General features: G+C 40.9%; 1 protein-coding gene across 5 annotated transcripts in view; it reads left to right on the top strand.

Moving 5' to 3' along the window:
* Positions 1-2,295: 2,295 nt before the first annotated feature.
* The window catches only part of lyrm9 (LYR motif containing 9), a 49,461-nt gene continuing 24,812 nt past the window's right edge, over positions 2,296-26,944 (top strand). Inside the window, exons 1-4 of one of the 5 annotated variants that reach the window (XM_048612609.1) lie at positions 2,296-2,413; positions 7,458-7,608; positions 18,498-18,590; positions 19,860-22,192. In XM_048612609.1, the coding sequence (XP_048468566.1) occupies positions 7,471-7,608; positions 18,498-18,590; positions 19,860-19,919 (291 nt within the window). In that variant the 5' untranslated portion in view covers positions 2,296-2,413; positions 7,458-7,470 and the 3' untranslated portion in view covers positions 19,920-22,192. Of the gene's footprint in view, positions 2,414-2,557; positions 2,758-5,311; positions 6,399-7,457; positions 7,609-18,497; positions 18,591-19,859; positions 22,193-26,944 lie in introns of those variants that run through there. The other 4 variants (XM_048612608.1, XM_048612607.1, XR_007264843.1 and 1 more) reach the window with 4 other exon arrangements.

The raw sequence follows: 26,944 nt of genomic DNA, 5'->3' as shown, positions 1-26,944 counted from the left end.
AAGAATTATCAGGATGTTGCCAGGAATTAATGGTTTGAGTTATAGGTAGAGGCTGGATAGGCTGAGACATTTTTCACTGGAGCGTAGAAGGATTGGAGGTAAACTTACGGAGGTTTATAAAATCATGAGGGATATAGATAAGGCGAATACCAGGTGGCTTTTCCCTAGGGTTTGGAATTTCAGGACTGGGGGCATATTTTTAAGGTGAGAAGAGAAAGATTTACAAAAGACAAGAGGGGCAGCTTTTTTTACACAGAGATTTGCTCGTATGTGGAATAAATTCCAGAGGAAGTAATGGATACGGATACAGTTACAATGTTTAAAAGACATTTGGATAAGTACATGAATAAGAAATGTTTGGAAAGATATGGGCCAAACATGGGTGGGACTATTTTAGTTTGGGGTTTTGGTGGACATGGACTGGTTGGACTAAGAGCTCTGTTTCCATGCGGTGTGACTCCATGATTCTATGACTCTATAAATGCTCAAACTACTTTAAATTACCTTGGATAGTTATTTGAGCAACAGGTTAAGCAAGTGATTTCACATTGTTACCATGTGGTAGCAACAGGAATGGTAATCTCCACCAATGGGATGCTGCTGTCAAAGCTTACCACGCAGATGAGTAATGTATGAGTTTCCTTATCTGTGTTTTCCAGATATGTAAGATTTATGTCCCAATTACTCTTTTTCTCAGGTAGGGGAGTCCAAAAGTAGAGGGCATAGATTTAAGGTGAGGGGGGAAAGATTTAAAAGGGACCTGAGGGACAACTTTTTAACACAGAGGGTGGTGCATGCATGGACCGAGCTGCCAGAAGTGGTGGAGGCTGGTATGATTACAACATTTAAAAGTCATTTGCATGGATACATGAATAGGAAGGGTTTAGATGGATACGGGCCAAATGCTGGCAAATGGGACTATATCAGTTTAGGATATCTGGTCGGTGCAGACGAATTGGACCGAAGGGTCTGTTTCCATGCTGTATTACTCTATGATTGGTGGATGTTATCAAAATAGTATGACCCTTCAATTGTTTGGAATAGATTATCAACACCATTCAACCAGGCTGTGCTTGCACACTTAGAGAATGAGGTCCAACATTAGTTATGATTCTGCAATTGGACAGTACTTAACCCAATACTCTCAAAAGGTCCAAAGAATGACACTAACCACCAACTTATGATTATCAGTCAGATTCACAATGTAACTGGCATGAATTTAAACAAAAACTTTGGAGATATCCGTTATACAATGCACTGTCCATGGCAACAAATCAACCAGTCAGAGTCTATTTGCCAACTAATCAGGAACATTTTCTCATGCGGTGTAAATTAATATTCTCTTTGAGATTTAGTATTCTTGTATCTACCCTGATAAATGCAAGATGAAAAGATTCAACAGCAAGTCTCTTTGTTCAGAAATATCCAATTTGGAAAGTCTCAATCCCGTCACCAACCTGTCACTGTAATATTTATGGCAATGAGTCACCCCATGTAAATCAATGAGTGTCATGCTGCAGAAGGCAGGAGGTTCTTGAATTAGGGCAAATGGGGATCCTATGTTGCTGTAAGGTGATGGGCTTCTAAGGTTAAGATATTGAGGCAAACAAAGGAAGACAGATGAAGGGAATACATAGATATTACAGCTCACAAATAGTCCACTTGAATGGTTTACTCCATGCTGGTGTGCTTTCTCCTGCAAAATAAACATATAAATAACAAATTATATTTATAATAACACATTTACCTTCATAAATAAAATCTCAGGGCAGCTCACAGGAGTATTATAAGTGAAAATTGAATGTCAAGTTACATACAACAATATCAGAGCAGTCGGCCAAAAGCTTGGACAAGGACATGAGTTTAAGTCGATCAGCTACAATCATACTAAATGCCGGTGCAGGCTCAGAGAGCTGAATGGCCTACTCCTGCATCTATTTTCTATGTTTCTATGGCTTCTATATCTGTCAGCCAGGACTCCCTGACTGGACCAGGTTAACAGTCCCAGTCACCGAACTCATATTCTATGAGGTCCACCTGGCTGACCTCATTCCAATCACTACAGTCGTGCCCCTCTATGCTTGTGTGCGTCTTTTTGTTGTTGACAAAACCGGTATCCCATTATAATTTCATTGAGAAAAAACAATTATATCCCTCATCCGACACGGTTTGTAGTAACTTGCTGAGTGCACTTTTCCCACATTACAAGCATTGCATGCTCAGTGTTGGCTACAACGTGCTTTTGGGGATGCCAGCTAGAGCGCGGCTATGTCAATGCAAGTCCTTCTTATCTGGAGTTTGCTCTGGGCGCACCTGGTTCCAGGCCCATGGGTACGCGGCCCCTTTAAATCTGCTGCTGACGGGGCCCTGGAGGAGGCGGTGCCATTGCTGCCTTGGATCAGGGATCTCGTAGGTAAGTGGGTTTGGTGTTAATGGCTGCGGCAGGTTTAGATAAGGTGTCCGGCTCCATTGAAGCTTGATACCGGTTACCCGGAGAGTGAGGGCGGTCTCGGCCGGTTGCCCCTGGTTACCGAGCCTGAGGCCTGCTCTGGTTGCTCTTGGTTACCGGGGCCTGGGCTGTATTTTGATGGGCCGAGTGTCCCTTTCCTTTGTCAAGGCTTGGTTATGGCAAAGGCGGGTTCTTGGATTAATCGGCAAGGTTAATGGAAGTTTTTTTTTTATGTGAAGAGCAGGATCTGCCGCCTCAGCCCCTCCATTGCGAACTCGTCACCGTTAATGGATCCTCCGGCCCTTATGGTACATTTTACTACTTGGCTGAAAGCGAACTTGCATTTACACAACGCCCTTCCAAACGTTCAGGTCCTTCCCAAAGCGTTTTTACAACGCGTAAGGTGCTTTTGAAGTGCAGTCTTTGTTGTGTTTGGGAGATGTGGCGTCCGGTTTTGTGCACAGCAAGATCCCACAAGTAGCAATTTGCCAAGCCATCTGCTTTTCGGTAATGTAGATTTTTGAAATAGATCTTTGAAAGGATTCCAGGAATAATTCCAGTTCTTTTCCAAGTTCATGGATTTTCTTCCTCTGGGTTGTTGGGATGATGGGAGATGAAGGGGGAGAAATGCTATATCGTAGCTGTACTTAAAACAGCTCGGATATGGTCATGAGATAGTAGGAACTGCAGATGCTGGAGAATCTGAGATAACAAGGTGTAGAGCTGGATGAACACAGCAGGCCAAGCAGCATCTCCTATGACAACAAGGTGCAGGGCTGGATGAACACAGCAGGCCAAGCACTCACCTTTACTGGCTCCATCCCCGCCTCTTCGACCTGTTTGTTTCCTCTCTTCTATCCGCCTTCCACTCTCTCCCTATTTATTTCAAAACCCCCTTCCCCTCCCCCTTTTCTGATGAAGGGTCTAGGCCTGAAACGTCAGCCTCTCTGCTCGGCCTGCTGTGTTCATCCAGCCCTGCACCTTGTTGTCTCGGATTCTCCAGCATCTGCAGTTCCTACTATCTCTGACTCAGCATCTCCTATGATGCTGCTTGGCCTGCTGTGTTCATCCAGTTCTACACCTTGTTATCTCGGATATGGTCATTGCTGGTTCTGGATCACCGGCCTTCAGTGTTACTGCAGGGTTTTTGGTGTATCCAGTGCCCTCAACCATTTCTTGATGCCGTGCAAACTGAATCAAAATGACTGGAGATTTCCAAATTGTGATGCTGAGAACTGCATGAGGAAGTCCAAATGGGTTATTCATTCAGGATTTCCAGTTGAGCCTACGTAAACAAAGAGAATGTTCCCTCTTCTGGGAAGAGCTTGTCCAGAGGTAGTCAATAAATGTGTCACCAGTGTTTGGGAGAAGGAAAAGTTAAATGAAAGAAAATCCCTGATATTGACTTTATATGTAACAATTTATTTACTTAACCCTAACAGTGAACAAATTGACAGAACTACTAACAAAGTGAACAATTCCTCCAACTTCTAACTATTCCCTAACTGAACAAAATTGTACTGCTATTCTATTCCAATAAACATAAGTCCCACTTAAATAACCTAAGTAATTAGAAAAAAAATTAAAACTTAGTCCATGTGGACTTTGAGAGACTATGTTCTGGAATGCACTGCCTTCTCCACTGTCTCTCCAGTCATAAACCCTTTCTTCTGCTGATGCGGATGTTTTCTCTGTGAAGACTCTTAGTTAGAAGTGCCATGGTACCTTTTATGGATAAGATGCTGCTTTCTTAGAGAGCTTAGCAATTTTCTTGTGAGAGCTAGGTGCTTATTTCTCAAATAGTGGTTTGCTCTCACCCTGATTTTTTCAAAAACCCTCTCCTTATACTTCGATGACATATCAACTTTCTTACAATAGCATTGGTCTGAGATTGTCAAAACCATCAGAATTAAAATCAATTGGCTTTCAATCACTTGGTTTAAATTAATTGGCTGATTCCAGCTTGTTGCTAAGTCATCAAACAAGCCTAAGGTTTCCAATCACACAGCCAATTGATATATGTTTTCATGAACGAACTGGCTGTACATCTCCAGCTACATGTAGACACTTCTTTTGTGTGTGTGTGTGTATAAATCTCTAAGCTTAGAAAAGCACTTTATCTCTTAAAGGAACCACACACTGTACACAACTTCATAACACTAAGAAATCCAGTAGTGTGAATGTGTAACTGTAACTGGCTACCATAAGATTGGTTGAAGCTATTAGAGTAGATGCATTATGAAGGAAAGATGCAAAAGCATGTGAGGGAAAAGGGAATAACAGTGTGGAGCTGGAGGAAAACAGCAGGCCAGGCAACATCAGAGGAACAGGAAAGCTGGCGTTTCGGGTTGGGACCCTTCTTCAGAAATGTGTGTTCAGGTGAGGAACAATGGGAGACGCTCAAGTAGGGTAGAAATGCTGGCCAGGACTAATTGGGCTGGGCTAAATGGCTTATTTCTGTCCTTGGGTGGATGTGAAAGTTCACATGGAAAATAGTTGTGGTTTCAGTTTAACACTTCCAAAACAACCCATCACTACTGTGCTGTTTCCCTGAAGGTGTCATTTTTGGGGGTTTTTGTGTTTGTATCTTAGGATTGGAACTTGTATCCACAATCTTCAGTCTCAGGTGAAAATGTATTTATTGTAATAAGTTTGCATCTCCTCTCATTGCAATGCTTGCTCAGCTTTTATTTAAAAAAAATACTAGAAATCTGAAACAAAATAGAAAACATACATTTTTATATGCAAATGGACAACAATTCTCAGCTCACAAAAGAAAAAAAGTTTTAATGTTTGTCCCTTCATATCCCTAAAACGTTAAGTTGTCTTTTTTATGAATGATGCAGATCTCCTGCGAGCCTTCCACATATAACATTTTCTGTTGCCGTTTTAGTTTCTTGAACTCCCTGTCAGCCATCTGGCTAGATTTACTGACAGTGCCATAAGAAGGGATTTCCAGGATCTTGACCTTGACCTTGACCTTGACCATGTGGCTTGGAGGGGAGCTTGTGCATCTTTGTGTTCCCACGTGTCTGTTCCCTTCCTCTTTTTCTATGTGTTAGAGGTTATGGGTTTGGAAAATGTTGTTGAAAGAACCTTGATGAGCTACTGTAATGAATCTTGTATTAGGTAAATACCACTGCAGTTGGGGGTCTAAAGTTGATGGATGGGCACTAATCATGTGAGCTGGTTTGTTCTGGATGAGGTTCAGCTTCCTGAGCTGTTGGAAGCCACATGTATCCAGGCAAGTGGAAAGTATTCTATCACATTCCTGATTTGTGACTTGTAGGTAGTGGATAGTATTTGATGAGCCAAGGACAGTTTACTACCACAGAATTCTGAGTCCCTGAGTCGCTGACCAAAATATTTTATATAGCTTAGTCCAAGGCAAAGATTCTGAAAAATGTCAGCCTTCAGGATGTTGATGGTGGGAATTTTTGTGATTGTAACGTTTGAATGTCAAGTGTAGATAGTTATATTCCCTGTGGAGATGCTCAATCCTACTTGGCATTAATCAGCCTAAGCCTGAACATTGTTCTAGTTTTGCTATTTATGGACAGGTTCTTGAGGAGTTGCAAATAGTACTGTGTACAGTAATGTCGGTGAATGTCCCCACTTCTGATGGATGGAACATCACTGAAGCAACTGAAAGTGGTTGCCCTGAGGCACTGCTGGGCTGAAATGATCGATCTCCAACACCCACAACCATCTTCCTTTCTTGTGCTGTGTATGCTCCAAGAGTTTCTGCCAAACCACCACCCCAACCCCTTACCAGGGCTCCTTGATGCCACACCCAGTCAAATGTTGCCTATGTGTGCAGAGTAGTCATTGTCAGCCTGCTTCTTGAGTTCACATAATTGTTTTTCTGTTTGTTCCACCTTTCGACCTCAACTGTAATGAGGTCAGGAGCCAAGTGACCCTGGAAGAACCCAAACTAAGCAACTATGAGGTAATTATTGCTGTGTTAGTGGTGCTGCCTATTACATTTTCTGTCACTTGATCTAGAGTGGATAATTGGGATGATAATTGGCCAGATTATATTATCCTTTTTTTTTGTCTGAGTGGACAGAACATACCATGACAATCTTCCACATTTACCTAATAGTTACCAGTTTTGTATCTCTAGCTTGGCTAGAGGCAAATGTTCTGAGCACAAGTCTTCAGTACTACTGAAATTTTTTCAATGTGCTTACTTTTTTTTTTGTATATCCACTGTCCTGGGCAACTTCTGAATATTTCACAAAGTGAATTGACTGTAAGATGCCATTTGTGATATTGAGAAGCTTAGAGGGAAGTCAAGATGGGTCATTCACTCAGCATCTGGCTGAAGATGGTTGCAAATGCTTCAGCCTTGTCTTTTGCACTGATGTGCTGGGCTCCTCTGTCATTGAGGATAGCGGGGTTACTTGTGGAGCCTTCTCCAATTAGTTGTTTAATTATCATCCACCATTCACAACTAGATGTTGTAGATCTGATCATTTCCTTCACATGGTCAATTAATGGTTGAAAATAAGTACAAAACTTGTCATTAATGGTCATGTCCCATGAATGAATTCAAAGTTCTGTTTTGAGGGCTTGAAAACTTTTTTGGTGCTTCTAATTTCCCTTTTTCTGAAAAATTAAAATAAGTTTACAAAAAATGATGTTTGTAAAAGTGAAAGTACGAATGGTCATTTATACATGATTTTAGTACATCATTACATTCAGTTAATAAAGTCCAGTCAAGGCAATTGAGCAAACTACGCTGAATTTTGAAAAAGTTGGATGATTTATAGATACTATATCAACAATTTGAGTGCTGTGTTGCAAGAACTGAACCATTTAACAGATGTTTCTACATTTTTATTATTAGTTGAACTTTTTAGAAAATACATAAATATAGACTTGCAAAAATCCACAAATTGACCTAAGTAAGTGTGCTTTATGGGGTGAGGTATTGTTCAAATCTTTTCCAGTTCCTTGTTGGATCCAGTATGCTGACACACACACACAAACTTGTGCATTTCAGGTTGGAGCGTTGAATGATCAAGGGAATGCCCCCTTTGCCAGGTGCAGAACTTGTGCAGACACCTGTCCAGTTATATCGGTATCTCTTTCGATGCTGCAAGCAACTTCCTGCAAAAAACATACAGCAGCATTACAAACATGCAATACGGCAGGTTTGTAAATTGTTGAAAAATCCAGCTTTTTGTATAATACTTTTATTAGTAGTTAATTACAAGATGAGACTTGCAATTTTTTTTGTTGAGAATCAAAACAACCTGTGATTTTAAATTGTTAATTCTGAAAATGTTGGAAAGAAGGACAGTTGGATAATAGGATATAACAGCATAGAAGAGCACTTTTTTTTTCTTGAACCTATAACTTTTTATAAACCAGTTCCTCCCACCTTTTTAAGGATTTGTGATTTTGAACTTTCTATTCTAGTTCTATACACCTATGTTTTGGAATGAAAAATGCATGTCACTTTTTTTCATTATAATTTAATCGGACTTCGATCCTTCCTGCCCCCTCCTGTAACATGTATCTGTAAGCCTCAAGTTATTCAAAGTCCCCTTCAGTTAACCATTCTCTCTTTCACATGCAAATTTTGACAGTGTTCAGGAGTAAGGAGTAAGGAGTCACTTATATCCAATGAAGGAATAGAATAATAAGAGTAGCCCATTCAGCGCTTCTGAGTTTGTTCAACTAATCAACATAGCTGGTCTCTATCTGAACTACTTTTATATCCTGATCTAGCAAAAAAATTATCAATCTCAAATTTAAAGTAATTAATTGAGTTAGCAACTTTTTTTGCAGAACTGTCTCACATTGATTCAGCCACTTTTGGAGTATTGCGTACAATTCTGGTTTCCCTCCTCTAGAAAGGATGTTGTGAACCTGGAAAGGATTCAGAAAAGATTTACGAGGATGTTGTCAAGTTTAGAGGGTTTGAGCCATAGGGAGAGGCTGCATAGGCTCGGGCTGTCTCACTGGAGCATCTGAGACTGAGGAGTGACTTTACAGAAGTTTATAAAATCATGAGGGGCATGGATCGGGTAAATAGGCAAGGCCTTTTCCCCAGGGTAGGGTAGTCCAAAACTAGGGGGCATAGGTTTAGGGTGAGAGGGGAAAGATATAAAAGGGACCTAATGTGCAGCCTTTTCACGGAGAGGGTGTTGTGTGTATGAAATGAGCTGCTGGAGGAAGTGGTGGAGGCTGATACAATGACCGCCTTTTAAATGCTTCTGGATGTGTACATGAATAGGAAGGCTTTAGAGGGGTAAGGGTCAAATTATTTACTGTACTACAGTGCTTCATGATTGAACACCTCTATCAAAAGTCCCTTTGACCTCTTATACTCTAAGGAGAACAATCCCAGTCTATCTAATCTGTTAATAACTTTAATCCTTTACCCTAGTTTTGTAAATCTTTTCCGTGCCCTCTCTAAGAACTTGGCATCCTTTACAAAATATGTTTCCCTGATTTGGACTCAGTATTTCAACGGAGACCTAACCAGTGTTTGCTTTAGCACGACTTTGAGATAACACAATGTGGAGCTGGATGAACACAGCAGGCCAGGCAGCATCAGAGGAGCAGGAAAGTTGACATTTTGAGTCAGGACCCTTCTTCAGAAATGGGGGAGGGGTGGGAAAGGAGCTCCGAAATAAATAAAGGAGAAATGGGGCTGGGGAAGGTAGGTGGGATGGTGATAGGTGAGTGCAGGTTGAGAGTGGTAGGGACTGGTCAGTGAGGTGGAAGGAGCGGGTAGGTGGGAGAGAAGATGGACGGGTTGTGTCATGTCGAGAAGGCAGGGATGAGAGGGAGGGTTGGTCATGGGATGAGGCTGGGGGTGGGGAGATTTTGAAACTGGTAAAATCCACGTTTAGGCTGTCGGGCTGTAGGCTCCCAAGACGGAAGATGAGCTGTTGCTCCTTCAGTTTCCAGGTGGCATCACCGTGACACTGGAGGAGGCCCAGGATGGACATGTTGTCCAGGGACTGGGAGGGGGAGTTGAAATGGTTTGCGACTGGGAGGTGTTGTTGTTTGTCGCGAACAGAGCGCAGATGCACTACAAAGCGGTCTCTGAGCCTCCACTTGGTCTCACCAATGTAGAGGAGGCCACATTGACAGATGTGCAGGTGAATCTCTGTCTAACGTGGAAGGTTTGTTTGGTGCCCTGAATGGACGTGAGGGATGGATGTGTAGGGGCAGGTGTAGCACTTCCTGCAGTTGCAGGGAAAGGTGTTGTGGGTGGTGGGGCTAGTGGGGAGTGTGGAGCAGACAAGGGAGTCGCGGAGAGAGCGGTCCCTACGAAAGACAGATAGGGGTGGGGAGGGAAATGTATCTTTTGTTGTGAGATTGGATTGTTGTAGGTGGTGGAGAATAATAAGTTGGATACGGAGGTTGGTGGGATGATATGTGAGGACAAGGGGGATTCTGTCTTTGTTTTTGTTGCGAGGAGGGGTGTGAGGGCAGAGGTGCAGGAAACACAAGAGATGTGATTGAGAGCATTTTTGACTACCGAAGGGGGGGATGTTGCAGTCCTTGAAATAGGAGGACATCTGGGATGTTCGGGAGTGGAACGCCCCATCTTGGGACCAGACGTGGCAGAGGCAGAGGAATTAAGAGTAGGGGATTACATTCTTGCAAGAGGGTGGGTGAGAGGAGGTGTAGTCTGGGTAGCTGTAGGAGTCGGTGGGCTTGAAATAGTTATCTGCTACGAGGTGATCATCAGCGATGGAAACAGAGAGGTTCAGGAAGGAGAGGGAGGTATCGGAGATGGTCCAGGTGAATTTGAGGTTCGGATGAAAGATGTTAGTAAAGTTGATGAACTGTTCAAGCTGTTCCGTGGGAGCATGAGGCAGCGCCAATACAGTCGTCGATGTCGTGGCAGAAGAGGTGGGGGATAGTGCCAGTGTACTTCTGGAAGAGGGACTGTTCCACGTGTCCTACAAAGAGGCAGGTATAGCTGGGGCCCATGCGGGTTCCCATGCCCTTAGTCTGTAGGAAGTGGGAGGAGTCGAAGGAGAAGTTGTTAAGGGCAAGGCGAGTTCTTTAAGCAGATGAGGGTATCAGTGGAGGGGGACTGGTTGGGCCTGCGGGAGAGGAAGAAGCGGAGGGCTTTTGGGCCATCTGCATGGGGAATACAAGTGTACAGGGATTGGATGCCCATAGTGAAGATGAGGTGTTGGGGGCCAGGGAATTGGAATTCTTGGAGGAGGTAGAGGGCGTGGGTGGTGTCCCGGACGTAGGTGGGGAGTTCCTGGACTGGGGGCAGAAAACAAGAGTCAAGGTAAGTGGAGATAAGTTCAGTGGGGCAGGAGCAGGCAGAGACAATGGGTCAGCCAGAGCAGTCAGGTTTGTGGATTTTGGGAAGGAGATAGAAACGGGTGGTGCGGGGTTGGGGAAACGATGAGGTTTGACACTGTGGGTGGGAGGTCACCTGAGGAGATGAGGTTGTGAGTGGTTTGAGAGATGATGTTTTGGTGGACTGGGGTGGGGTCATGATCGAGAGGGCAATAGGAGGAGGTGTCAGAGACTTCCTTGCATTTACCTACTCCATATCATGGAATCAGCCTCAGTTTATAATGAGACAACAAGGTGCAGGGCTGGATGAACACAGCAGGCCAAGCAGCATCATAGGAGCAGAGAGGCTGACGTTTCGGGCCTAGACCCTTCATCAGAAAAGGCCCTGCACCTTGTTGTCTCGGATTCTCCAGCATCTGCAGTTCCTACTATCTCTGATTCAGTTTATAATGATCCTGTTTGTATGTTTAGTGGCCTTTGTAACATATCCTATCAACTTAAGACTTTATAAACTTCTTTTCTGTAGGAAAAAATGAGTATATACTAAGTCTAATGTTCCATTTAGCCATTCTGATTTTTTTTTTATTTTAATCTGTGTCCATGAATCTCATTGGGCCTCTGCCTTTCTGAACTTGTTTAAATAATACTGTTCATTATTTTTACTTGAAATATCTGATGACCCAGGTACCTGTATTGAAATTCATCTGTCTCAGTTTTGACCACTCACATAATTTTTAATACTTGCACTAATTATACCACAACCTTTACTATAAGCAAACTTAGATCTATGTCCCTGTTTTGTGTTATCCAGATCTTCTAATTCAGTATCTTCTAATTTGAGCATATGCTTATTTATCAGAGATAGTAGGAACTGCAGATGCTGGAAAATCCTGAGATAACAAGGTGTAGCTCTACACCTGCTTATTTATCCCCAGAGTTTGTCTTTTTGTTTGCCTGCGGTCAATAACTTACTTTGAGCTTCATGCACTTCTTTGTGTGGAACGTTAACCTGTGTACCTCTGGAAGTCTATATAAACTACATGCATAGACCTTTACAGCCGCTCACTGCTCCTTGCCTTGGGCATTAAAAATCAATTAGGGTTGTTAAATGTTACTTTTTCTTTTGTAAATGCACCCGTCAGTTAATGGACTCCAATTTCTCCCAAGTGTTCGTTTAATCTCTCTTCCTTAATGGTGATTTCCACGTGGCCTATATTAAATTACCAGGTCTATAATTCCTGCTGCTTCTCTTACCTACTGTTTTTAGTTTTGCAAACAAACTTGCCATTTATGTAGTGCTTATTATGATCACTCAATGTCTCAAATGTCTTTACAGCCAATGCAGTATTTTATCAGTGTAGTCACTGTTGTAATGTATGAAATGCAGCAGTCAATTTGCATGCTGCAACTTCCCACAAAGAGCAAAGTGGTAACTAGATAATGTTTTTTTTATGACACTGATTTGAGGGATAAATATTAGCCAGGAAATCAGGGATAACTCCCTTACTTTTCTTCAAAATTATGCCCTGGGAACACAGTGCAGGTAGGGTTTGTTTTAATTTCTGATCTGCAAGGTGACACCTTCAGCAGTGCACAACTTCCTCAATGTTGCTTTCAAGTATTCCTGTCAGACTCCATTGCAAATAGCAGTGTAATTTGCTGGACTGCGGAATTTTACTGCTCTGCTAACTGTTCAAAAGAGAAAGATGACAGTGTCCACTTTTTCCATGTCACTCTTGAGGTTAGATGTGCAAACTTTAATGCTTCAACTGTTTAGTCTGAGTTCACTCTGATTCACTCACCATTCTCCCTTCTCAGCTCAAACTGTTTCAATTTCAACTCCCTTTCTTTTTCCCTTTCCTGGAATTTGCTTTTGTGCTCGTCATGGAGTGGGCCTTCGAAGGGTTGTTATCAGTGCCTCTAATTCTCCCCTGATTTACCTCCACAGTCTGGAATATATGACATCAGATATGTACATTTCCATGACTTTTGACTCCTCTCAACATTGTTTTGCATTTAGTTTAAGCTGCTCATACAGATGCTAACCCATTGTTCAAAGGAGACCTTGGACTTGAGGCAGCAACAGATTAGAAGGAGTTAGGAGACGGAGCCTACTGCTTAGTGGAAGGCTTCATCAGATTAAGAAAACTGGGCAAGAAGCAACAGTGAGTTAAGAGTAGTAGAATATTATTAAATTTGAGGAAATTGGAAAAGACTTGTCAGAAGTGTTTTAAGTTTCAGATCACGTTATAAATGGCCTTTGAGGCTTCATGAAGTTTTTAAATCACTGTTCCCATTACTTTACTGATCTTAAGCTGTGCGTGCTCAGTTTTATTTGATTAAGAGCTTAATTGCCATTGAGAGGAATTACTTTTTCCAAGCCCTCAAAACTGTATTTTTAAATTGGGTAAAGCAGAAAATAAGGGTAACATAGCATCTGGACACCCCAGGATAGGTGAATAAATTTTCTGAATGGGACTGTTTACCTAAAATTGCTTCACTGCATTCATTCAGTCTGTGATACATTGACTGTGGAGCAATGGCGTGAGTAATCTTCCTGATTGTGGCAGTAACATCACAGCTTGTTATTCAGTTGGGTTTTTAATTGTGATTAATTCTTTAAGCTTAGACTATTTATATACGCAATGAAATTATTTGGTTGAAGCTGCTCTATTCTTTTTAGTAATGCTCACAGTCTCCCAACCCAGAGTTTGAGCTGACACCCTACTTGTGACCAACCTTAAGTCGCACCTTTAGCACACGAGATAGAAAATCATTTGTCTGAGAGGAGAAAGTCAGTGAACAGTCTCGCCATTACAGAAATTGATACCCTTTTGATCTTCGAGCTGTCTGGAGAGCTCCAGTTAGACATTTGCTTCCTTGTGTAAAACTGGAAACAAAGTAAACATTGTGAAACAAGTATTATTTGTGAACCTAAAATGAATATCACCAAATGGCATCTTCTGGTTAGTCATATCCAGTTACAAAGCTTCCTCCATATGAAAATCCATGTGTAACAGCAGGATTGAAATCATGACTGTGTCACGCATTTTTTAAAGAGGCAGCTTGTTTAGGTTGATTATATTATGATAAAGTTCAGGATAGATTATTATTTGGAAACTTAGGTTTTAAAGTGGTCAAGACGACGTATAGCTTAATATTAATTTGTATTTTTATAATGCTTGTGTTAAGGGGAGTTATCATTTTTCTTTTGTCTGAGGCCTGAGAGTGGTGGCAGGTGTCTTTAAAGTGTTTGAAATTCATTTAAATGAGACTTTTTAAAAAAATCATTGCAGTAAATAGTGTGACAGGAGAGTGAGATAGAAATATGTTTCCTGTTTTACTGCTGCTGGTCCCAATTTGCTGACACCACTATTCCTTCAGTTCATATTGTGGCCACAGCAAAAATGACCCCCAGTTTTTTTTCTTTTTTGATCCTTGGCCTTGGTTTCAATGAATTTGATTTTGGGAGTACCAAAAACAACAGAACAAGTTATTGGCAACGCGAGCAGTCAACTCTTGCAAGTGAAGATTTGGCAAAGTCTTCCAGACAGTGGATTGCATGTATATGTAGTTTTGACAGAGTGAGCTTTTTTTTTAAATCCTATGTATGTAACACGAGCCATGCTATACCAAGATCATAGGAGATTGTAAATGCAGTAGAATTACTGAAACCTTGTTTTCTCCCCTCACCTGCCACATTACCCAGGAAAGGTGGTAATGAATAAAAGAGCATATTTTCCAATGCTTACAGCTCAAAATGAGAGGAAATCGGATCCAAGCTCTTGTTCATCCTTTGAACCTTGATTGTCTTTTACATGTGACCTTTTTAAAAAAAGGTCACAAATCTGATTACTTCAGCTTCAGAAATGGCTATGAGGAATCTGTCATGACATGGTCAAGATTGCTTGTGACTAGGATTTATAGCCTCCACAGGTGGACACTGCATATAGGTCACCATGAGTACAGATGTCTCTAACCTATACTATGTAGGTGCCCTAATTGCCCCATGAAGGGCCTTGTATCACTCACAACTAGAGCCTATGTGCTCAGAGGAAAAGAAATTTACTCCACCCAATCTGACTTTGGCAAACATTTTTCCATTGTCATTATATTTGTGACTCTAGTGAGAATGGAAGGCAGCACAGGTTGTGTTGGGCAGAGTGAGTTGCAGGACTGTCCCTCTTACTCCAAAACCTTCACGTTCCTTTATCCCTTGCAATCCCCATCAACCTCATCTGTTATGAGTTTCCGTATATTCCCACCCAACTTTTTCTTTTATGTCTTTAGCTCCGAAGATGTACCCACTGAACCTAGCCACACAGCTTGACCATGCCAACCATGTGCTGCACTGATTTCACTCCTTCACTGCTTCTGTCTATAGCCAGGTTGCTGGTAACTGTTAATGATGCCACCCCACTACAGTAAAACATGTTCTTCAATGTACTATTGTCTCCTACTATTCAAGACTTTTTTTAAAACGTCAGCCCGTTCAGACAGGAGTAGATGTGACTCACATAGAGTCTCCTAGCTAAGTACTGAGGGATACTACCACTGCATCTCCCACTATTTCATGTATTGATTTGTCTCCCTTCACAATTATTGCTCCACTTTTAATCTCAGTATGTTGCTTTCAAACCCAAGTATTGACATCTCCAACTTCCCTACCATAGCACTGACCTGATTTTAAAACCTCTTGACTTTCAGTAAGCAGACCTGTAGAATTGAGTGTGGCCCTACCTCCTCCCCTGACTGACTTGGAATGACACCCCTGGCTGATCACCATGCCGCCCACCAACTGGTTGTATCAGATCAGCAGGATTGGGTGTGTCCCATTCCCAGGACTGCAATGATACAGAGGCCCTGGCCGTGACTGCTACAAGAGGCCATGTCTTAATGCCTGGATTGCCTATGGATGCTGCCCTTAACCTATTTCCTGACTGAATTTCCCCCTTGACTAAGGACTACACCCCCTTAGACTTGGAGGCAATGCCATTTTCCTGAAACACGCAGTGTGTTTGTCGCACAGGCTGCTGGCAGGTGCTGTAGGTGTGGAATTGATGTTGTGTGGAACACATCTGCCTCCTTGATTGATCAATGCTGACAACCATAACAGACTTCCTAACTGTTTGTCTTGCATTGACTTTTAGCTCGGACATACTTACTGTGATCCTGTAAGTTGTAAATGAGTAAAGCCCAAAAAAGGCAACACAAGGCTAAGAGTATCCAAGTAGGTGCAAACTGAATGAGTGCTAAGAGAGTGAGCAAAGAGCTCTGAGATGCTCTCTGCTCCACTGCATGTGATAGGTGTTTGTGTCTGCACACAGTGGCCTGGCATCAGCATCGCAATGAGCGTTACCAGTGCACTACAAAATAGATCTTTTGAAGGAAAGAATTGTATTCTAAATGGATTGATCATCATGTGGTGAGGTTGTTGCATAATCAGTGCCAACCTCTGGACAGGTAGTTGTGCTCAGGGTGGGCCCTGTTTATCCTGAGATGTTTGGGACTACTGTTCAAAATAGAGGCCCAGAGAAGCAAGTGACGAGCTGCAGCTGCTAGATACCTGCCCTAACTTTCATGTTGGTAGTTGTCAGCCTAGTTTTTTTTTCTCTTCAACATGGGAAAATAGGAAATTTCATAGAAATTAGGTAAAATTAAGTACAAATGAGACATTCAGGCTCTGAGTGACATTCTCATCTCACCATTCAGAACTTGAATGGAAGATTGGACTATTTTTTTTTTCCCTAAGTGTCAAGAATCTTCTTTTTCTCTAATCTCCATTTTCCTGAATGACTTTCCATTGCTCAAGTTGTTCCAGGGGTTGGGAAATCTCTGCCCAATATCTCTCTTTCTCCCTTTACCGATACTGCCAGATCTGCTGGATCTTTCCAGCTCTTGCTGTCTTAAGAGCAGCTGTGTTGAGATGAATGGGTTTTTTTTTTTTTAATTTGCAAACTTAACTAGTGTAAAGGGATCACGCTGGAGTCTACTATTTCAAGAAATTACTCACAACTTGAATGAAGTGACTGCTCGGCCTATTTGTTTACAGATTTGCTATGATACAAAGGTAGGAAAGCAAGTAGGAGGAGAATACAAAAGTGTGCAAAAGGATTTAGATTAAGTGAGTGAACAAAAAGTGGGCAGATGCAGTATAATTGTGATATTGTAAGGTTGTTCATATTGGCAGGATGAACAGAAAAGTGGAATATAATTTTTAAATGGAGAAGGATTGCAGAAAGCTGCAGTATAGAAGGATCTGGGTGCCCTTGTATAAGAATCACTTAGCATGCAGGTGCAGCAAGTGTTTAAGACGACAAATGGAATGTTGGCCTATATTGCCTAAAAAAATAGACAAGTTATGCTATAACAATAGAAGGCATGGATGAGGCCGCACCTACAGTAGTGTGTAGTTTTGATCTCCTTAAGGAAGAACATATTGTATCAGAAGCACTTTGGAGAAAATTCATTCAGCTGATTCTTGGAATGAAAGGGTGAGATGTTTTTATCAGGATGTATTGTCTCCAGTTCTTGGAACTGCGTATGTTAAGAACATATTAAGGTGTTGCTGAGAAGCCAAAAGTTTCATGACAGTGGTTCCAAGAGAGAGAAATCTATAAATATTGGAACTGTCTTCCAAAAGAGAGTATTTGGAGGTATTCAAAATCATGAGTCCGTAAGTTTAAAAACTGCTCTTATTTGCGAAACTATTGAATGAGAGGGCACAAATTTAAGGTTTGTGTCAAAAAAGCAAAAGTAATATGAGGCAAAAAATAATCATCTGTTGTGTGATTTAAGTCTGGAATAAACTGCCTGAGGGTGTGGTGGAGGCAGGTTCATTTGAAGCATTCAAAATGGAATTGGACTTAGCAGAAAAGGAAGACTGTTAAAGGAGGAGGCGGGAGGAAGGCACTAAAGGAACCGCTCATTTAGAAAGCTGGTGTCAAAACAATGAGCTAAATGACCCTCTGCAATGAAACTATTCTGTGACTTACAAAAGATTGAACCAAGTCCCATTGGAGTTTGGAATACTGCATGGCGATCATATATGTTTGAATAAGATTCCTCCATATTTTGACAGTATGAATGCTGGGAGGGTGTTCCCTGCCGTGGGGGAAATCTAGAGCTAGGAGCACAGTTTAAAAGTGACCTTTTCTGGGAGTTGTTAATTTCTGGTCGTCTCTATCCCAGAGAGCAGTGGAGGATTGGTCATTGAATATATTCAAGGCTGAATTGGATGGATTTTTGGTCGATCAGAATCAAAGATGATGTACAGCAGGCAAGAAAATGGAGTTAAGGCCACAACCAGATCAGCCATGATCTTGTATTTAATGGAGAAATCAATGGGCCAAATGGCATTCCCCTACTTCCAGTTCTTATGACCTTATCATCTTTGTCTTTCTTCACACTTGTACTTAAACCGAGAGGAGATGGGGTGAATTTAGAGTTTGGCTTCATATTATTATCTGGTATGCCTTATTTTAGAATGATACTGTTTAAAAAGTGTTAATTGTTTTTTCTTTTAAGTATTACGTATTCGCTGAAATAGATCTTGTCTAGAATAGAAAACACTGCTGTTTTGAAAGACATTGAATGCCTTTTACAGCTAAGGAGACAACTAATATCAGGGATAGTCCAACTCTGTAAATAAAATGATGTCACTAATGTCGTAATTATGTTGGATTTGTTACCCAACTGCATTTCTATTTAAAGAAATCAGTGAATAAAACCTAATGAAGGGTAATTTCACACGTTGCAGAATTTTAAGGTTCACGCAGATGAAGATGATCCAGAACGAATCAAACAGATCATCAAAAGAGCAATTGAAGATGCTGACTGGATCTTATCTAAAGTAAGTATGCTTTGTTCATTTTGCCACTGTATTTCTAGATAATGTATTAATGTGTTCTTGCACTGATAGTGTGCCATCAGGAGCAAGGGTCAGTACTCCACCCAGCAAAGACATATTATAAAACAATGAATTTCAGATGCCTGTGTCCTGAGAATGAAGGTTAATTGTGGGGAAAAGATCCACTTCTTTCCCATGGTGTAATCTTCTCATTTAACAAATGAATATCCTCCGTTTTTGTATTGCATTGGATACGCACTTCTTTTTGTTACACTTTACTGCCTACATTTGTGATTAAATGTTTAATTGGCAATATAAAAGGGAGCATTTGAGTCATGACTCTGATTCGCTGTTGTCCATTCCAAGGGCACCTGTTTTTTTAATTCTAGATGCTACATCTCAGGACACTGAGGATGTGATGGCCTAGTGGTATTATTGCTCAACTATTAATCTGGAAACTCCTCTGATGTTCTGAGGACTGGAGTTTGAATCCCAGCATGGCAGATGGTGAAATTTGAATTCAGTAATGTGGAATTGAGTATCTAATGATGACCGTGAAACCACTTTTTTGTCAGGGAAAAACCCATCTGATTACTAATGCCCTTTAGGAAAGGAAATCTGTTGTCCTTGCCTAGTCTGGCCTAAATATGACACCAGACAAACAGCAATGTGGTTGACTCTTAACTGCCTTCAAGGCAATTAGGGATAGGCAGTGATGGCTGGTCTGACCACTGGCACCCACTTCCCATTAATTAATTTAAAAAGAAACCTACATGATGTCTCACTATGTGCTAGTTCATCAAGAACTTGCCAACTAGGACTACCAGGAACAAGGCTGATCATCCAAAAGCGGCCTCTGCGTGAAAAGCATGAGGGCTTCCATGTATGCGACCAACTGCTGTGGGTTCTGTATGCTACAAATGAGTTTTTGGTGGTGCTTAAGTTACACCATGAGAAAGATAGAAATAAAAGCAGAAAATGTTGTAATTGCATGTTATTACAGGGACAGGACAGCAGAATCTGAGCTGACATTCCATGAGTTTATTTTTTTGCCAGTTAGTTTATAGACTTGTGTTGAATGAGTTTCTCTGCATAGCATTCCTGATCTTGGTCTGCTGTCAGATACATCAGAGAGATGAACAAGAACTCAAAATTGCAGTGTTCATTTCCTGGAAGGAGTGAACTGGGGTCAGCTGCATGTCTGTTTTTATTCAGATCCATTGTTTAACCTCTTCTTTTTTTTTTGTTGTTTTTTTAAATTTTGTTTTGCAGTATAAACATATGAAGCAGAAGAAGTTAGAAAAAGATCCAGAGTCCAAGCAAACAAAATAACAAGATATATAAGATTCTTGTTCTAGCGACGCAGGGTCACTCATAAGCAGTGATTAAATAGATGTGTATTTATTTAACTTAGAATGTTAAAGATTAATAGTAAAACAGTCATTGCAAATATATTAAGAATATTTATACAGGAAGCAATACACAAAGATTTCAGTTCAGGGTTGTAATCTATTTCTGAAGTTGGAGCATACCATGTTTTATGAAGTTTAATTGACATTAAATTAGAGACTGAACTTTTAGCTGTTTCTAAGATGTTTTGCGAATGACAACTTAATGAGCTTTGGTATCGGTGTATAATGCAATTCACATTCAGATCTTGCTGCCTTCTAACACTGAGTAAGTAACTGACATTGTTTTAAAAAAAATTTTCTTGCTTGTCCAATTATAATGGGAGGATGTGTATATTCTGCTGAACGTTCCATAAATGTAAATCTGTCTATTTTATATTAAATATTGTTTTGCAGCCATCTTTGGCTACTGATTTTAGTAATATTGGTTGGAGTTGCTCTAAGCATGGGTATTTTATGTCATTAGTGTGTTAGTTCTGTTCCATTGATATTTTTTTTTCAGGGTGTGGGGGGATTGGTGGATTGCATTTATGTATCATTTCAAACCTAATTATAACCACACTTGTAAAAGTGTTATTTTTCATTTTTTTTTTTTAATTTCCTGACGTTTTGGAAAATATTATCCAGGTTCCTGAGACCTCACACTTCAAGAAATCTTTTCTGCTGCTCCCCACTTTCAAGAATGCAGTTGATACCATAACTCCTAATTTGACTTTCTTAGAAGCAAAGATGTAAAAAGACAGGTCAGCATGAACATGAGGATGGGGATACATTATATTTATTGAGTTTTCATTTTAGGTTACAATAGTCTTTTTTCCATGCATGAATTCAGATAACATTGTTGATTATAAAACAGAAACAGGATACCTTTTAGTTTTGTTACTAATCCCTTTAAACAATAAGACACAGTCTTATTTTTGAATTCTGGATTCACTTTGGTAGATTTTCCGCAGCGTAGTTGAATTGTAAATGAATCATCCCTTGTCTGAGTGCTACCAGACTGGTTGAAAATGCATTATAGCGAGCCTCCATGCCCTTGAGCAAAGGAGGAACAAGATCAGAGCATGTTTTTTGTTCATTTGACAGAACAAGGGTGTCACTGGCTAGGCAGCATTTATTGCCTATCCCGAATTGCCCAGAGGGTAGTTCACAGTCAACCACATTGCAGTGCGGCTGGAGTCACATGTAGGCCAGACCAGGTAAGGATGACCGTTTCCTTCCCCAAAGAACGTTAATGAACCAGATGGGTTTTTCATGACAATTGACAAAGGTCATCATTAGACTGTTAATTCCAGACATTTTATTGAATTCAAGTTCCACCATCTATTATGGCGGGATTTGAACCTGAGTCTCCAGAATGTTATCTGGGTCTCTGGATTAACAGTCCAGCAATTAATGCCACTAGGCCATTGCCTCCCCCTGCTCCTTGTTGGTATAATGGGGAAAAAAAAGCTAATGCTTGTGCCATTTTGTATGAAGCCAGTAGCAAGGAGAACAGGGAAGTCATTGAAATGGTGTTGTGGGAAGGGTTCTGTGTTAGTTAATTGGAAACTAACTTCTAGTCAGAAAGAATATGTGTAAAATGTTAATATTTCTGTCTGGGTTGATAACATTCTCAGCACTAACGTTTAAAGATTTGAGTTCAAGGACTACTCTAATCAATGGGCACGATCTCTTGAATGAAATTTTATTGCTGTACTCGATGGTTAGTTGGTTGGTTGTGTCGTTACCTGAAGTGTTGTCATTTGGACAAATTATTTAACTGTAATCCAGCCCTCATGTATGTAAATAGTCCCATTGCACTTCTATCAGTGGAGCAGTTCTACCAATATTTGTATTCAGTCACAACAAAAATTCATCATGGCCATTCACTTTTTTCCAATAAAATTAGAAAATGCTGGAAATACTCAGAAGGTCTCTCCGCATCTGTGGAGAAAAAAAAAAGTTTTGTTTCAAGTCTGACCTTTTCATCAGAACTGGTGTTTAAATTTAATTGCTGAATGACAACTGATCTTGGCTGACTAGCACTAAAATTATTGGCTCTGGAGCACCAGCTGGAAACTGTGTAATAAAAAAATCTTTTGAAGGGTTCCAAAGTAAATATTAAAATATACCAGATCAACTTGTACCACATATCATGAGACCTATTGTTTTCATCTGCTGCGAAATAAAATCTATTTATCTGGTACTTTAAAAGTGCTCAAGTTTTTTTTTGTGCTTGTGCTATTGGCCGTTCATCTCACGATATCACAGTGACACAGTATAACGTTGCAAAGTTGCTGAAAACTCCAAGATAAGTTATGGTGGAAAATTGTTACCATTCTCTTTTTTTTTTTTTTTTTTTCCCCTTGTTTTTGAAAACATCTTTTAATTTGTGATGGTCCATCTATGAATAGTAAATCTCTTAGGTTGCACTTGTAACATTTAGAAAGAGTTTATTGATGAAAATCTGTCTGCAAGGAAGAGTTATTTAGCTTTTGGGATGGGAATCATCAGAACTCCCAGTTTATCCTGGATTTTGAGGTCCATATCAGCGTACACACTAGTGTTTAAAACCGATGCATTATACACTTGTAATTTATTCTAAGCAGTGTCCGTTTGAAAAAGGTAGGACTGAATTTTTCCAGAAATCAACTAAATGTCTATTTTGGGAAGTTTTTCATGGAGCGTTTCCCTCCATGAACTTTTAGGGAGTTTTTGTATGCAATTCTCTGCAGCACATTATTCATGCACCGTGCCTCTATACTGTCCCACTTGTGTTATCATGCATTTACCAATGGCAGAAATGCTAATCTCTTCCAACATCTTTGTAGGATTTCTGGCAGCTGTGCATCAAGTTAACTTCTCCAGCCAGGAGCTGCCACAGTACACATAATGAGAGGTATTGAAAACCAAATGCTTCTGAGTGTATTGTGGTGGTTTGGGTGACACTGCAAATACAAGCTCACATGCATGAATGTATTGCTATGTTAAAGAAGAATCCAGCTACACAGGTTAACCATCCTTATTGCCATACCATCTAAAGTACTGTCTTCTTTCATTAGCATCCAGTGTAGCATTACATCACCTCATTGTTCAGTGTGGGCGCACTGCATACGGGATCCCTTCAAATGGTTGAAATGGTTATTCAAAAACAGTAAAATGAAAGAAAAATTACAAGAAAAAGCTGTATTTGCATATGGGAATAAAGGGAGAACCACTTGCTTTTCGAGCAGTGACAAATTTAGAGTCAATGAATGATCATTGTACATAGTACAGATCTATTAGAACCAGGTCTTAATTAAATGTTGTTACATCTGATGCTGCAGTGCTCTTATCGTACTGAAGATTACGTTCCTTCTGCTCAATGACCTCCCTTCTTTCTCAAGACTGCATCCTCTCTTTGCAAGTTCAATGCTAGGATTATGTTGCATATTCTATTTGAAGCAAATGGCAATTGCTCTCTCCTGCTCTGTTTATCAATCTGTAATGCCCAATAATATGGTCCCACACAATTCGACACTACATATATTTCACATGCAGGTTACTATCATTACAGATGGCTTTGACCTGTAGTATCTAAGTTAATGATTAATACAATTGCCTTTTGGAAGGCCTTTCATCCTCCACTTGCGTGATGTATGTCCAGACAGGGAAAAAGCTTACTGTACAACTTTGGGACTGTTTGCAACAATTTTCCATTTCGACTGTATTTATGATTTCAATAAGGTTGGAAGGCAATGCTGATCACACTTGGCACAGTGAATCACAGGCTCAGCCTGGTAATCAATAGACCCCTAATCTCCATGTCCTTTTCTTCCTTGCATACCACGTTGACCCCCTCAGTTGACCCCTCCAGTGTGCCAGCTCAGTCATGCCCCCTGCTGAAGTAAAGGTGGAAGTGATGTCAATGAACCCTCTACTCCTCCCACAGTAAACTATGCCTTCCTGTAAGCTTTTGTTTCCCACATTTATCTGTTGAATTTCCCCCTTTAGAATTATTGTCCATCTACACCCCAGAATGCTGGATCATAACCCCACAGTTATCTTTCCCAGCTTCCCTCCTACAGCATTGGCTCCCAATAACCCCTTTTCACATTCGTTGAACAGACACCCCAAAATTGACCTTGGTCCAGCCCTGACCAACTTGGACTTCTTTTTTCACTGATATTTCTTTTTCTTTTTTTTTTTATTCATTCACGGGATGAAGCTGCCACCAGCTAGGCCAGCATTTATTGCCTGTCCCTAATTACCCACAGGGCAGTTTAAGAGTCAGCCACATTGCTGTGGGTCTGGAGTCACATATACACCAGAACAGGTACGGATGACAATTTCTTTCCCTAAAGGCTATTAATGAACCAGCTGAGTTTTTCCAAAAAATCATCAATGGATCGTCATTAGACCCTTAATTCCAGATTTTTATTGGATTCAAATTCCACCATGTGCCATGACTGGATTCAAACCCAGGTCCCCACAAATGTTACCTAAGGCTCTGGATTAATAGTCCAGCGAACTTTTCCTCTGGCGGCTCATTCCATACACACACCACCCTCTGTGTGAAAGTGGTGGAGGTTGGTACAATTACAACATTTAAACGGCATCTGGAAGGGACGATGAATAGGAAGCGTTTAGAGGGATATGGGCCAATGCTGGTAAATGGGACCAGATTTACTCAGGATATCTGGTCGGCATGGACGGGTTGGACAGAAGGGTCTGTTTCCATGCTGAACGTACAGCTCTACCATACTACTACTAGACCATTACCTCCTCCATAAGTGACTAATTTCTGTGCCTGACTTACCATAAATCTGACTGGTTGCATTGGACCTGCAGGACTGACCATGACCCATTCCCTGGACTGCAATGATAAGAACCCCTGGCTTGACAGCATAAAATGGTCAACTGACTGTGTCCAAGCCCCTGGAAGCTGGCCTTGAATGATTGTGGTCAATCCCCAGACTGATGAGACATTTCTGAGGACTACACCTGTCATACTTGGAGACACAGCCATTTGGTTGAAACACATGGTGTGTTTATGGTGGAATCTGCTGGCACATGCTGTAGGTTTAACATTGACATAGCACAGTGCCATTCAGCAATATGGCCACCTCCTTGCCTAATCACAAATGACAAACATGACAAGTTGCCTGGCTTTCTGTCTTCATTAAACAACAATGCAAGGCAGAAATACTGTGAATCTTTAAGTTCTGAATGAAGCAAGGCGAGGCAGAAATGAATTAGCACTAAGAATGCAAACAAGGACTCCTAAGATAAACCCTGGTCCAATCCTTATCCCTGCATGCAAGGTGCTCTGGCAGCAGTATTATAATGAAAATTGCTGGTGCACTCCAAAGTGCAACATTGAAGTTGAGAACTAATCTAAGTTACTTGAGGACATGTCATTGATAATATGGTAAAACACAAACATATATGATGCTAACCTTCATGAACAGGGAGGGGGCTGTAGGCAGTTGCTAGCAATAGATGTTGGTGGCTACTATCCAAGGTGGACGCTCAGAGGTGCAAGCAGCGACCTGCAACCACCAGACGTTTTGACCTCCATGTCAGGAATTGTTGATGTCATACTTGAGGAAAGGAAACTGTATGCTAATGTGGCAAGATTGGGTACTAATGGTATGCAGTGCACACAAGTAGGCCTCTTGCTGCTCCACTTTTATCTTGCTATTCAATATGTGATTGCAGAGTTGGACATTATTTTCTCAACTTTGAGAGCCTCATTTTTCCAGTCTCACCATATTCACGAATAGGGCTGGGAAAGATTCCATCCTTGGACTTTGTTGGGAGCGTATCAGGTTGAAGTAATTTATGCAGATGTTGAGAATGAAAAATGCAAGCATATATCAGTAATGTATAGGCAAATACAAGCACCTCATTAATTTTTAAAAGTTGCATAGAACAATAGAGAAGAACATTGGATTATGGGTGTGGTCAAGATCCCAAACTAGCATGATAATGTTACATTCAGTAGCAAGTTGTTGGGCCATCTATGATAGTGAGAAAATACATGTAAGGAGAGATAGTGATTTGTTATTTGGCATTTAATAGGGAGGGTTTTTTTTTATTCATTCACGGGATGAGGGTGTCACTGCTAGGCAGCATTCATTGCACATCCCTTTTTGCCCAGAGGGCAGTTCAGAGTCAACCATATTGCTGTGGGTCTGGAGTCACACATAGGCCAGACCAGGTAAGGATGGCAGTTTCCTTCCCTGAAAGGGATTAGTGAACCAGATGGGTTTCTCCCCCCCCCCCAAAAATTGACAATGGATTCATGGTCATCATTAAACTTAGTTCCAGATATTTATTGAATTCGAATTCCACCATCTGCTGTGACAGGATTTGAACCCAGGTCCCCAGAATGTTATCTGGGTTGCTGGATTAACAGCCCAACAATAATACCACTAGGCTGTCACCTCCCCTTGTTGTCAACTCCATGCACCTCATTTCCTTTCCTCCAAAGGCTATGATGCCTAGTCCATAATTAAAAATAAATATAAATAGAAAAGGCTTGTGGGCACCTTTGGAGAGAGAAACCACAGAGTTAACATTTCAGATCTAAAGCTTTTCATCATAACTGAAAAAAAAAGTTCAAAATGGTTTTGAGCAAATGAAAGGAAATTAGAAACAGGTGGAAAGAAGAATAAAAGGGAAGTTCTGTGATAGGGTGGAGGGAGATTAAATGACAAAAATAATTCATGGCATAAAGTCAAAGGGACAAATAAATAAACAAAAGATGTGTCTGCAGACATAGTAGGAACTGCAGATGCTGGAGAATCCGAGACAACAAGGTGCAGGGCTGGATGAACACAGCAGGCCAAGCAGCATCATAGGAGCAGAGAGGCTGACGTTTCGGACCTAGACCCTTCATCAGAAAAGGGGGAGGGGAAGGGGGTTTTGAAATAAATAGGGAGAGAGTGGGAGGCGGATAGAAGAGGGATAGAGGAGAGGATA

This window comes from Rhincodon typus, chromosome 26 (genome assembly GCF_021869965.1).
Source record: "Rhincodon typus isolate 14 chromosome 26, sRhiTyp1.1, whole genome shotgun sequence".
Classification (NCBI taxonomy): Eukaryota; Metazoa; Chordata; class Chondrichthyes; order Orectolobiformes; family Rhincodontidae; genus Rhincodon; species Rhincodon typus.
Note: the sequence above shows the minus strand (reverse complement) of the source record. Positions and strands in the feature narration are given on the sequence as shown.